Below are 14,451 nucleotides of genomic sequence, written 5' to 3'. Positions count from 1 at the left end.
CACCAGGATGCTGGCCAGGCTTCCCTGGATTGAAGACCCCACCAATGTGTCCTGGAGCTCAGCTTCCCCAGAGACCCACCCTACTAGGGAAAGAGAGAGGCAGACTGGGAGTATGGACCGACCAGTCAACGCCCATGTTCAGCGGGGAAGCAATTACAGAAGCCAGACCTTCTGCCTTCTGCAACCCTCAACGACCCTGGGTCCATGCTCCCAGAGGGCTAGAGAATGGGAAAGCTATCATGGGAGGGGGTGGGTTATGGAGATTGGGCGGTGGGAATTGTGTGGAGTTGTACCCCTCCTACATTATGGTTTTGTTAATTAATCCTTTCTTAAATAAAAAATAAAAATAAAATTTAAAAAAAAATAAAAAGAAAAGGAAAGTTGTTGAGGCCGGGTGGTAGCGCAGCAATGATAAACAACAAGGGCAACAAAAGGAAAAAAACAGCCTCTAGGACCAGTGAATTCAAAGTGTAGGCATCAAGCCCCAGCAATAACCCGGGAGGCAAGAAGGGGAAGGGGAAGGGAGGGCAGGGGAAAGGGGAAGTGAGGGCAGGGGAAAGGGAAGGGGGAAGGGAAAGGGAGGGCAGGGGAAGGGGAGGGGAGGGGGAGGAGTGGGGAAAGGAGAGGGGAAAGTTGTGGGGGCCAGGCTGTGGTGGACCTGGTTTAAGTGCTCCCATTACAATGAACAAGGACCCAGGTTCCAGCTTTTCCAAACTGCAGGGAGAAAGCTTCACAAGTGGTAAAGCAGGACTGCCAAGTGTCTCTCTACCTCAACCTCCCCTCTTAATTTCTCTGTCTCCAATAATAAATAAAAATAATAAATAATAAATAAAAATAACTAAAAAAAAAAAAAAAAAAGGAAAGTGGTGCTTTCACAATAATAGGGATAAGAAGAAAGCCTTATATAAATTATTGTTTCTGGACCCAAATAAATAACTATAGTACTGGTCAAAATTGTTTTGACAGACAGTAATACTTTTGTTTTCATACTAGCAGTATTACTACAATGGCCTCTCTCCATTTCTAACCTCTGTAGTCTCAATAATTCACAAATCACTATATTAAAAAGTACTTATTTTCAGGCTGGGGAGATAGCATCATGGTTATACAAAAGATTTTCAGGCCTGAAGTTCTGAGCTCCCAGGTTCAATCCCCAGAATAAGCCAAAATAAGCTCTGGCCTCAAAATAAGCCAGAGCTGAGCAGTGTTCTGGTCTTTCTCTATGTGTCTATCTCTCTGTATCTCTGTCTTCCTCTCATTAACCTTTTTTTTTTAAAAAAAAAAAAGGTACTTATTTTCTGTTTAAATACATATCAATATTAAATATCACATATTAATTTCTCTAGACCAAAAATGTCTATTGTTTTTGTAACCTCTGGGGATTTACCACTTTGGTACTGAATTTCTGAGACAGAGAGGCGGGGGGGGGGGGGGGGATAAACCACAGCACTGAAGATTCCTTCAGTGTGGTGGGGCCAGGCTGAAACGTGGGTTCCTCACAGGGCAAACAGTGCACTATTTAGGTGAGCTGTTTTGCCAGCCCAGTAACCAACTATTGTTTTATGACAATAACAACTAAAAATTGGAAAATCAGATTACTAATAATCTAAGTAAAATCTGCACATAATTTTTTTTGCTTTTTTATTTTTATTTCCTTTTGTTGCCCTTGTTGTTGTAATTATTATTGTTGTTGTTGATAGGACAGAGAGAAATGAAGAGAGGAGGGGAAGACAGAGGGGGAGAGAAAGATAGACACCTGCAGACCTGCTTCGCCGCCTATGAAGCAACTCCCCTGCAGGTAGGGAGCCAGGGACTCGAACTGGGATCCTTACGGCAGTCCTTGCACTTTGCGCTACCGCCCGACTCCCTGCACATAATTTTATGTATTTGTTTATCTTTACCAGAGCACTGCTCAGCACTGGTGGTTCAACCTGAGGTCTCTGGGACCTCCAGAGTAAAAGACTGGTGTATAAGTTGGTATGGTATTTCCCTAGCTTAACTAAAGATAGTTCAAACTATGAATAACAAGAGCATTAAGAAGTTTTGTGATCCGGGAAGTGGCGCAGTAAACAGAGCACTGGACTCTCACACGAGATCCTGAGTTCAATCCCCAGCAGCACATGTACCAGAGTGATGTCTGGTTCTTTTTCTCTCTCCCATCTTTCTCATTAATAAATTAAAAAATCTTTAAAAAAAAAGTTTCTACTGGGGGCCGGGTGGTAATGCAATAGGTTAAGCACACATAGTGCGAAGCACAAGGACAGTTCAAGGATTCCGGTTCGAGTCCCTGCAGGGGAGTTGCTTCACAAGTGGTGAAGCAGATGTGAAGGTGTCCATCTTTCTCTCCCCCCTCTATCTACCTCTCTTCTCTCAATTTCTCTCTGTCCTATCCAACAACAATAACAGCAGCAATAACAATGGAAAAACTGGCTGCTAGGAGCAAAGGATTCATAGTTCAAGCACTGAGCCCAGGCGATAACCATGGAGGAAAAAAAAAAGTTTCTACTGTGTTCATAAAGCAAAACAGAAACCTGCACTTATTCTGTATAGAATTTTAAGTATTGGGAGTCAGGCTATAGCGTAGAGGGTTAAGCGCAGGTGGCGCAAAGCGCAAGGACCAGGGTAAGGATCCTGGTTCGAGCACTGGCTCCCCACCTGCAAGGGAGTCACTTCACAAGTGGTGAAGCACATCTGCAGGTATCTATCTTTCTCTCCCCCTGTCTTCCCCCTGCTCTCTCCATTTCTCTTTGTCCTATCCAACAATGATGACAATAATAATAACTACAACAATAAAACAACAAGGGCAACAAAAGGGAATAAATAAATAAACATAAAAAATGATAAGTATTACACAGCTTGCTAACTTTTCTCACCTTTTCCATATAACTGATATGATTTTGTAAAGATATTAATGACACTATGTGGACTTCCCTTTGCCAATTCTTCCCATGGTCCTTTGCTTTGTGTACCACCTATGTGTCCAAATATTGGCAAAAATTTTTCAGCTTCCTTCTGGAACTCTTTGATGGGTTCGTAAGTATTTCTTTCTCCAGCACAAAACTCTTTTTCTTTTAAAATTTCTGCTACTTTCAAAAGTGGCCGCTGATCTTGACCTCCTTCTTCTTCAGACAGACTACCCTCACTAAGAAGAGGTCCTTCACTCACTGAATCATTGCTGGAACCAAGAGATCTTTTCGCTTTGCCTGGAGAAGAAGCTTGCACATCAGAGCTAGAAGAGTCAATCGTCCTCTTACACAACTGTGCCAGCAGCCCTTCTGGTTTGGGACCAGGAGATGTTATTCTCAAGCTTGATATGGCACTATGAGGTCTTATCATCTCAGGAAGCTTTTTAAATTCACTAAGGTTGCCTACACCAGGAAGATCATCATCAAAAGTTGCATGAGATACACAGGTCCCCAGCATCTTTTGAATTCTGGCAGAGAAAATATCTTCAGTGTCCTCTTTCACAGGTGGACTTACAGACTTGGCCCAAGGTTCATCTTCTTGAGGTCTTTGCTGTACATCATACTCAGAGTTCCACACAGACCCATAGTTAATGTTAGCCCCAGCTAATTTCTTGGCTTCATTTTCAATCCTGTTGGACAAAGAAGCAGCTGTTGCTTTCAAGGCTTCAATACGATCCAGTTTACTCTTGTATTGGCTAACACTAGGTTTTAACAAGGCATCTGGATGAGCAGCTGGTGAGGTCAGATATGGTTGAGGTGTAAAAGTTAATGGCCCTGAAGCCATATTACGATTCTTCTTGGTTGGTAAAATAGATTCAAAATCCTTATGCAAAATTCCTACACGGTCTACACTCAAGAGATGGGAAAGTAAGTTTCCAGCTGTTCCAAGCGACTGCGGTTGAGAATGGTGTACTCGTGGGCTCAGTCTATCAGGTTGCATCCACGTAGGCTCCATCAAGTCCCTTCTGAAAATAAAAGTTACACTATATTAGCTAGCACAGCAATTCATAAGTGAGTCATTTTTCTTCAATGTTGTTGGTTTTTTTGTGACTATAAAATTAAACCATATTCAAAGGAGAACAAAAGGAGAAAAAGATAAAGTTCACACATAGCTAAGTAATAAGAGGCACTATATAACATTTCATAGAATAACATTCTTACATTTTTCTGTCTAACATAGGTTATTATCTTACTGCTGCTCTTTTCACAAAGTAGTATCTTATCATACATACTGTTTTATAGAATGGTTTCTTCAAGTTGGAAGCATTATAACTTTTAAAGTTCTACAGAAAAAAAATTGTAATACTATTTCTACAGTTTGATTGAAAAATTAAGTGCTTAATATTGCTAAGTATTAATGTATGTTATATATTACTCTATCAATAAATATCTCCTCCCTTTTTATCTTTCACTTTTTTTTTTTTTTTTGCCAGAGCACTAATAAGCTCTGGTTTATGGTGATTTGGGGGATTGAACCTGGGATTTCAGAGCTCCAGGCATGAAAGTCTCTTTGCATACAATTATGTATATACATATGCATATGTATGTATATAATACTGAAAATTTTTTAAAATTGTTATAAAGTTACTTTAAAAGTAGCAAATTTCAAGCCCCCATCTCCCCACCTACAAGGGAGTCGCTTCACAGGCGGTGAAGCAGGTCTGCAGGTGTCTATCTTTCTCTCCCCCTCTCTGTCTTCCCCTGCACTATCCATTTCTCTTTGTCCTATCTAACAACAACAATAACAACAATAACAACAACAACAACAATTACAACAATAAAAAACAATAAGGGCAACAAGAAAAGGCAGTAAATAAATAAATATTTTAAAAAGTAGTAAATTAGAGAAAGGAAGACTGGTATAAGATACATAAGGCTAAAAACAAATAGGTGTTTGACTTGTTTTTAATATTCAGCAATTTGTTTAGCACTAAAAGGAAACTCAGAAAAAAGAAAGAATTAAAGAAATGAAGCCAGAAAAATACATCCGACAATGTGGTCTGGGAAATGGCACAGTAGATAAAACATTGGACTCTCAAGCATGAGGTCCTGAGTTCAATCCCCAGCAGCACATTTACCAGTGATGACTGGTTCTTTCTCTCTTTCTCTCTCCTCCTATCTTTGTCATTAATAAATAAATAAAGTATTTTTTAAAATACATCTGACAATAGTAGGACTGAGATGAATTGAAGGTACAGCAACCTAAAAACAGTCAAGTTAAAAAAAATTTATGTACTTATGTTTAAATTTTGCAATGGATTTACAACCTTAAACAAGTCATGTGAAACATTTCATTAAGGTCAGATGGTGGTATATTCAATTGAGTGCCCACATGACAATGTGCAAGGACCTCAGTTCAATCCCCCTGCCCACCACAAGGGGATTGGGGGAGGTTTATGAGCACTTGATTGCTCATGAACAAGTATTGCTGCAGGTATCTCTCTCTCACTCTATCCCTTTATTTCTCTCTCTCTCTCTTTTTTTTTTTTTTTACCATAGCACTGCTCAGCTCTGGCATGTGCTGGTGATGGTGTGAGGGATTGAACCTGGGATTTTGGAGCCTCAGGCATGAGTCTATTTGCATAACGACTGTGCCATCTATCCTCTGCACATCTTTCTTCCCTTTCCCTCTTGATTTTTCTGTCTCTATCCAATAAATAATATAAAACTTTTTTAAGAAAAAAGGAAGCAGTGTAACATAGAAGCACAGGAGGTCTATAGTCAAAGTGTTTAAATTTGAATTCATTTCTACCACTAATGTTCTGAGCACTGAGAAAGTGGTGGGGGAGATAGCATAAAGGTTATACACAGACTCTCAGGCCTGAGACTCCAAGGTATCAGGTTCAATCCTTTGCACCACTATAAGACAGAGCTGAGCAGTACTGATAGAAAAAACAAATAGGGAGTCAGGGAGTAGCACAGCGGGTTAAGCGCAGGTGGCGCAAAGCTCAAGGACCAGCCTAAGGATCCCAGTTCGAGCCCAGTTCATTAAAAAGTAGCACAGCAGGTTAAGCACACATACGCAAAGCAAAGGACCAGTTCCCCACCTGTAGGGGAGTCGCTTCACAGACGGTGAAGCAGGTCTGTAGGTATCTGTCTTTCTCTTCCCCTCTATCTTCCCTTCCTCTCTCCATTTCTCTCTGTCCTATCTAACAACGATGAAATCAACAACAACAATGATAATAACTACAACATCAATAAAAAAAGGGCAACGAAAGGGAAAATAAATAAATATAAAAAAGTAAATAGATAAAATATTAACAAAAAAGGAAATACCTTTTGAAAATGATTTACTATAAATACCTCAAATTATTAATTTCATTGTGATTTGTACATTCAACAAACTTCTTTATGTTTGTTCAAACATGGCAAGAATGCTTCCAACCATAGGTGACTTCCAAAAAATTGTTATTTACACTATATTACAGGACAGGCAAAGCAAAGGTGGAACAAATACATAGTACATGCAGTAAACATAAATGTTTATCAGGTACTCAAGTCTTTGACATCAGAAGATATTAATCATTTTATATAAACCTCTTGCTCACAGGATGTCAGTTAACAAAATTCACTGAGAAAGAAAGAACTTTAATCATCTTTCATTCTCCCCTTTTTACCTTGCCAGAGGTTGTGGAGGTTCTGACAGAGACAAGTCACTACTGGAAGATGCACTTGGGGGACGTTCCTGCACTTTGTTTTCTTTGTCAGACTCTCCAGATGGCTGATAACCTGGTTTAATCTAGGAGAAAAGGACATCAAATTTATCTGATTCCCAACACAAACCCATACACATATAGCAGATGAGATAAAATTATGTCATTTCAGTTTTACAAAGATCAAATGTAGACTTTTTTTCTCTAATAAAAGCAATTCAAACTTAAGTGTTAAAAATTGACAATTGGGAGTTGGGCAGTAGCACAGAGGGTTAAGCGCACGTGGCGCAAAGCCCAAGGACCGGTGTAAGGATCCCGGTTCGAGCCCCCAGCTTCCCACCTGCAGGGAATTCGCTGCACAGGCGGTGAAGCAGGTCCGCAGGTGTCTATCTTTCTCTCCCCTTCTCCATTTCTCTCTGTCCTATCCAACAACAACGATATCAACAGTAACTACTACAATAAAACAACAAGGGCAACAAAAGGGAATAAATAAATATAAAAAAATAATAATAAATTGACAATTATGGGTGGGGTAGATAGAATAATGGTTATACAAACAGATTCTCAAGCCTGAGGCTCCATCAAGTCCCAGGTTCACCACCATAAGCCAGAGCTGAACAGTGCTCTGGTTAAAAAAAAAAATCATAATTATGGTGATCAGGAGATGACACAGTGGCTTAAACATTGGACTCTCAAACATGAGGTCCTGAGCTTGATCCCCAGCAGCACATGTTCCAGAGTGATGTCTGGTTCTTTCATTCTCTCTCCTCCTAACCCTCTCATTAATAAAAATAACATAGTAAATATTTTTTAAAAATTGACAATTATGGGGCCAGGCGGGTGGCACACCTGGTTAAGTGTAGACATTACAGTGTACAAAGATTTGAATTCAAGCCACTGGTCCCCACCTGCAGGGGGGAAAGCTTCATGAGTGGTGAAGCAGGGCTGCAGGTGGCTCTCTGTCTCTTTTCCTATCTCTAGCCCCCCTCAGTTTCTCTCTGTCTTTTCAATAATAAAAATAAACAAATTTTCATTGACAACTATAGTAGCGCAGAAGATAGGGCAGCTTTGGACCTGGAAACATGAGGTCCCAGGTTCAATCTGTCACCACCTATGGCAAAGTGCTGCATTCAGTCACACACTCTCTATCGCCACTTGATCTTAATCAAAATACCAAGAAGCAATTCTATCTCTATCTAAAATTAACTAGTAAAATACCTAATATATATATATATATATATATCATTAAAGGTGGGCCAGACAGTGGCACACCCAGTTAAGCGCACATAGTACTATGTGCAAGGACCCACACAAGGAACCAGGTTCGAGCCCTACCTCCCCTTTCTGTACCTGCAGTGTAGATACTTCATGAGTGAAGCAAGTCTGTATCTATCTCACTCTCATTCTCTCTATCTCCCGCTCTCCTCCGAGTTTCTCTCTATCAAATAAAAAATAAAAGAGAGAGAAAAAAAAAGAATGCCTCTAGGAGAAAAAAAAGAAAGAAAATAAAAAATATTTTCATCATTTATAGTAAAAGTATATCTGTGTAGTCTAGGAGGTGACAAAATAGGTAGTGAGTCAGACTTGCAAGTATGAAGTCCCATGTTTGGTCACCAGCATCACATGTGACAGAGCAGTATTCTCATTCATGTTCTCTATCTCTCCCTTACTCATTAACATTTTTTAAGTAATGTGAAAATTATAGCTGAAATCCAACAAGGGTACCTAATGCTAACAGCATAATTTGGAGGAAGTAATAGTTTTTCTAGACTGCAGTTTGGTTTTTAGCCAGGTATGTAGAGATATTAACTGTACTTACTCTTCTCAGGGTTATGGAGATTTACTGAAGTTTAAGCCCACAAAGTCTTTAAAACAATATGAGGCATGTGGTATCTGCTCACTGCTGTTCTTGTTTTTAAAAATATTAGCAATAGGGAGTCAGGCAGTAGCATAGGAGGTTAAGTGCAAGGACCAGCTTAAGGATACCGCTTTGAGCCCTGGGCGGCTCCCCACCTGCAGGGGAGTCACTTCACAAGTGGTGAAGCAGGTCTGCAGGTGTCTATCTTTCTCTCCCCCTTTGTCTTCCCCTCCTCTCTCCATTTCTCTCTGTCCTATCAAACAACGATGACATCAATAAAAACAACAACAACAAAAAAAAAAACAAGGGCAACAAAAGGGAAAATAAATAAATATTAAAAAAATATTAGCAACATTCAGAAATTTATCACACTAAACTAAAATATTTTCTGATTTCAGCACAAGTAACAAAGCTGGGCTTTTAATAGTATAATCTAACTTTGCACAGTAATACACTGGAAACCAGACAGGTTTATAGCTAATAAAAATGACAAGATGAACAGAGATGGTAGCAATCACCCCACAAAACTCTTAATTGGACAAAAATTTTCAATACTGATTACTAAATCTCACAAATGGTCATCATTATTATATAATACCGTCTGAGTGGGCAGAGGGTAGATAGCATAATGGTTATGCAAAGTGACTCACATGCCTGAGGCTTCAAAGCCCCAGGTTCAATCACCTGCACCACCATAAGCCAGAGCTGAACAGTGCTCTGGTGAAAAAAAAAAAAAAGAAAAGAAAAGAAAAATATTAGTGGGCCGGTGGTGGCGCACCTGATTGAGCACATGTATTACAATGCACAAGGATGCAGGTTCAAGCCCCCGGTCCCCACCTACAGGGGGAAAGCTTTGCGAGTGGTGAAGCAGTGCTGCAGGTGTCTCTCTCCCTCTCTATCACCCCCTTCCCTCTTGATTTCTGGCTGTCCTTATCCAATAAAGATTTTTAAAAAATTAAAGGGACCGGTGGTGGCGCACTCAGTTAAGCGCATATGTTACAGTGCACAAGGACCCAGGTTCAAGCCCCCGGTCCCCACCTGCAGGGGGAAAGCTTCACAAGTGGTGAAGTGGGGCTGCAGGTGTCTCTCTGTCTCTCTCCCTCTCTATCTTCCCCTTTCCTCTTGATTTCTGGCTGTCTCTATCCAACAAATAAAGATTAAAATTTTTAAAACAAATTTTAAAAAAATACTGAGTTTATGGCTGTTTGGAATGGAGGCCAAATTAAATAATATAGAAAATAAGTTTTTTCTGGGGGTAGATAACATAATAATTATACAAAGAGACTCTCGTGCCTGAGGCTCCAAAGTCCCAGTTTCAATCCCCTACCCCATTATAAGTCACAGCTAATCAGTGCTCTGATAAAAGAGAAAATAAGTAACAATAGGCAGTGATAAATGAAAATGAGTTTTCCCCAACAATGATTTTGTAATCTTCGTATTCCTACTAGCACTACCTGTGTTTCCTGCACAACATGTTGATGAGCTGGCTCCTCCAGCAAAGTTTTTTCTAGCAGCAATTTGGAATAAGTTTCCTGTAGCCGCCTACTTGCTGGCGGCTCAGGAGGCACATTTTTTGCCTTAGTAAAGGCTTCTTTCTGCTTTCGGTAGAGTTCCTGTAATCGTTTGTTCTTCTGCTCAGTGGCCTCCTTTTGAGCCTTTTTCTCTTCGTTTTGCTTCCGCTTCCTCTCCTCCTGCTGTCTAACAATGTACTGTCGCACCTCATCTGTATCATAATGACGTTTTTTGGAAATAACAGGGGGATCTTCATTAGCAGTTATTCTGTCAGGTTTTCTCTTTACTGGGCTATGACTCCTAGAAACTTGTACAGGTGCTGATGCCTTCTGATTCTGTAACTCTTCAACCTCTTGTCTTGTGTCCTGAGCTGCAGAATCCAACTGTAGGTCATCAAGAATCCCACGAATTTCATCAGGTAAAAAGTCTTTCTTTAATGCAGTATTTTCTTCCTGTTTATTATCCGGAAGGGATGGAACTAATTTCTTTATATTATTTTCAGACCGAGCTCTACTTCTTGAACATTCTGAGTTTCGTGAAAGATATTTATGTGAAGCATCCAGCCTGGGATCGGATTCCGCTCTTCCAATAGGACCTCCTACAAAGTATAAAGTGATGTGTTAGAATTTTATAATTTTATAAAATCTATTGCACAAAGAGAAAATTAGGAAAATTTTCTTTACCTTAAATTCAAATATCCTACAAAATCTTCTAAAGAAAAGCTTCTTTTCTGAAGTAAGAATTCAGCGGACCTAGTGGGGGTTGTATAGTTATATGGGAAACTGGGGAATGTTATGCATGTACAAACTACTGTACTTACTGTTGAATGTAAAACATTAATTCCTCAATAAAAAAAAGTGAAAAAAAAAAAGAATTAAATCTTCTGGGAGCCGGGTAGTAGTGCAGCGGGTTAAGTGCAGGTAGCGCTACGCAAAGCACAAGGACCAGCATATGGATCCCGGTTCGAGCCCCTGGGTCCCTACCTGCAGGGGAGTCGCTTCACAAGCAGTGAAGCGGGTCTGCAGGTGTCTATCTTTCTCTCCCCCTCTGTCTTCCCCTCCTCCCTTCATTTCTCTCTGTCCTATCTAACAATGATGACATCAGTAACAACAACTATAACAATGAAAAATAACAAGGGAAACAATAAATATAAAAAAAGAAAACTTAATTACCGTTTCTCTTTTATGTGCATAACTATGAAATATTAACTATATTTCTCTCCCCTCCCCCCATTCCCAAAATAGTTATAAAAAAATAATTACTCAAGGGCAGGTGTAGATAGCATAATGGCTATGCAAAGCAGACTCTCATGCTTGAGACTCTGAAGTCCAAGGTTCAATCCCCTGCATCACCATAAGTCAGAGCTGAGCAATGCTCTGGTTAAAAAACAAAAACAGAAAAAAATACTCAAAGTCACTGATGATCAGGAAGGTGAAAATAAAAACAATAATAACACAGGTACCACTTTATACCTGTGAGAATGCTATACATTAAAAAAGACAGAAACATCAACTGTTACACTGTAAGAGAAAGAAACTCTTGTACATTGCTGGTGGTAATGGAAATTGGTCCAACCCCTGTGGAAAAGTCTGAAGACTGTGGTCCGGGAGGTGGCACAGTAGATAAAACATTGGACTCTTAAGCATGAGGTCTTGAGTTCAATGCCCAGCAGCACATGTACCACACAGATGTCTGGTTCTTTCTCTCTCCTATCTTTCTCATCAATCAATAAATAAAATCTTAAAAATAAAGAAAGGAAGGAAGGAAGGAAGGTCTGGAGACGGAGACTCATCAGAATGCTCGAAATGGATCTACCCTATAACCCACCAACTCTTCTCCTGGGCATACAAAGACACCTACTAGAAGAGACCTATGCATATCTATGTAAACTAAAGAAAAGTTAAGTTATAGGTATTTATATTTCATTTCCCAAAATTAGAGTTTATGAAAAATTTAATTTGTTATTTCAAATAGTATTCAAAACATCTCCAAAAAGAAAAAGAAAAGCAACAGACTTGATAAACAAACTAAAAAAAGTTGCAGACTCTTACATCAAATCATATCACCCACTAACTACTCATCCTTAAAAAAAGTCATTTCATTCATAGGGTTTGTTTCTGAACCTCTTAAATAAAAAGATCAACTTTACTGAATGCCTGCCTACCTGGCCTGCATGCACGTATGTGTGTGTGTGTGTGTGTGTGTGTGTGTGTGTGAGAGAGAGAGAGAGAGAGAGACAGAGAGAGAGCACTATTAGTCTTAATTCTCTTAAGGTACTAAATGTCTAATAAGACTTTATTAAATAATGCTTTGTTGACATACAAAGATAAGGTAAAAAGGAATCATTTTTACTGGTGATTTACAAAATTATAAGATAATAGGAATATAATTCCACCACCAAAGTTCTGAGCTCCCATCCTCCTCCAGCAGAAACTGCAATAGTTCTCCCCAAATCACAGGTGTAGGTTGCCTTTACATCGTTATCTATATCTATCTATCTGTATCTACAACGTTTTTTTTGGCCCATTTTTTCTAGGTTCTGCCTTCACTTCCTTTCTGAGGCGCAACTACACCTACTATTACTACTTCGGAGTGCCCTTCCTTTTTCTTCTTCTCGCTCAGATAATCAAATCAGTGCCTGACTTCCTCTAGTGTTTTCCAGATTTGTTTCCTCAAAAAGAATTCTAAGTTAACATTAACTTATAGCATTACGTAAGTTTCAAGTATATAGATTTAGGGGGTAGATAGCAGGGCAGGGGCAGATAGCATGATGGTTATGGAAAGAGACTCTCATGCCTGAGGCTCTGGTGAGAGAGATGGGGGAAGAGACAGAGAGATACCTGCAGCACTGCTTCACCATTTGTGAAGCTCTTCCCCCTGGTGGGAACCAGGGGCTTGAAACTGGGTTTCTGTGCTCTGTAATGTGTGCGCTGGCTAAAAAAAAAAAAGACTTATGTATCAACATCTGTATTCATCATGCTCAGCACCAAATATTTAGTTCATAGTTGTTGTTTTTTGTTGTTGTTGTTGTTGTTTTTGCCTCCACTCACTGGGGCTTTGTGCCAGTACTATGAATCTACCACTCCCAGTGGACAATTTATTGATTTATTTATTTCATTTTGTTTGATAGGACAGAGAGAAATTGAGAGGGGTGGGGAAAGGGGAAACAGAGAGGGAGTGAAAAAGTTAGACACCTGCTTCGCTGCTTCGCTGCTTGTGAAGTGTTCCCCTTGTAGGCGGGAGTGGGGACTCAAATCTGAATCCTTGTGCAGGTCTTTGAGCTTAGTGCTATGTGCATTTAATCTGCTTTGCCATGGCCAGGTACCTAGTTGAGAATGCTTAATAAAGAGCACCATGCTACTGATATGTGAATAATATCCATATTTTTCTTTTTCAAGCTACATTCACAATTACAAAGCAAAGTCTCAAAAGTAGTCCCCCCAAAAAAGTATCTTCACTTCCTATAAGTAATTACACAAATAAGTTATAATAGCTGTTCTCAACAATCTAGATTACTGAGCTACTTTGACATAATCTAATAGTTACATACCAGATTTAGTAGTTCTTTCTCTTCCACTTCTTTCACTTGATGCTGCTCTTCGTTCTTTTTGTTCCATTCTGGGAGCAGGTCCCAGAATCTTCTTTACTAATTTTTGTCCATCTCGCCAAGAAGATGTGCTTATCAGACGACTACTACCTAAAATATTTACACATTTTAAGACTGAATTTAAAACTGGAATTTTAGTCCTAAAAATCCATACAACCATACAGGTTTTTTTTTTTACTTAATCTTACATATCTTTTGACAAAATAAATGTTTATAATCCAATTTTATTGTAAAGCCAAGTCCTACAAAACAATAGCTTGATTAAATCTTAATGTACCAATACATCTCAAGTACAAAATGCCTTGAAAATTAAGTGTTAGGGAGTAGGGTGGTAGCGGGTTAAGCACACGTAGCGCAAAGCACAAGGATCCCACTTCGAGCTCCTGGCTCCCCACCTGCAGAGGAGTTGCTTTACAGGTGGTGAAGCAGGCCTGCAGGTGTCTATCTTTCTCTCCCCTTGTCTTCCCCTCCTCTCTCCATTTCTCTCTGTCCTAACAATGACATCAATAACAATAATAACTACAACAACACTGAAAAGACAACAAGGGCAACAAAAGCAAAAAAAAAAAGAGTATTAATTACTAGTGATTCCTAAATCCTTCAGAAAATTGTATCCGGGAGTCGGGCGGTAGCACAGAGGGTTAAGCACAGGTGTCGCAAAGCACAAGGACCAGCCTAACGATCCCAGTTCAAGGCCCTGGCTCCCCACCTGCAGGCCCACCGCAAGGGAAGTCACTTCACAAGTGGTGAAGCAGGTCTGCAGGTGTCTATGTATCTCTCCCCCATCTGTCTTCCCTCCTCTCTCCATTTTTCTCTGTCCTATCCAACGACGACATCAATAATAACTACAACAAT

At 39.7% G+C, this 14,451-nt stretch overlaps 1 protein-coding gene across 7 annotated transcripts in view; it reads right to left on the bottom strand.

Annotated features, from left to right (window-relative positions):
- Nucleotides 1-14,451, bottom strand: part of CEP350 (centrosomal protein 350) — a 148,187-nt gene that overhangs the window by 73,387 nt on the left and 60,349 nt on the right. For 6 of the 7 annotated variants that reach the window (XM_060197768.1, XM_060197772.1, XM_060197771.1 and 3 more), the window contains 4 exons: nt 13,540-13,686; nt 9,932-10,587; nt 6,584-6,705; nt 2,874-3,931 (listed from right to left, as the gene is read on the bottom strand). In XM_060197768.1, the coding sequence (XP_060053751.1) occupies nt 2,874-3,931; nt 6,584-6,705; nt 9,932-10,587; nt 13,540-13,686 (1,983 nt within the window). The remainder of the gene's footprint in view (nt 1-2,873; nt 3,932-6,583; nt 6,706-9,931; nt 10,588-13,539; nt 13,687-14,451) is intronic. The other variant, XM_060197770.1, reaches the window with a different exon arrangement.

The sequence above is a fragment of the Erinaceus europaeus genome, chromosome 9, assembly GCF_950295315.1.
Source record: "Erinaceus europaeus chromosome 9, mEriEur2.1, whole genome shotgun sequence".
NCBI classification, from domain to species: Eukaryota; Metazoa; Chordata; class Mammalia; order Eulipotyphla; family Erinaceidae; genus Erinaceus; species Erinaceus europaeus.
The sequence above is the reverse complement of the archived record's forward strand: the minus strand, read 5'-3'. Positions and strand labels throughout refer to the sequence as shown.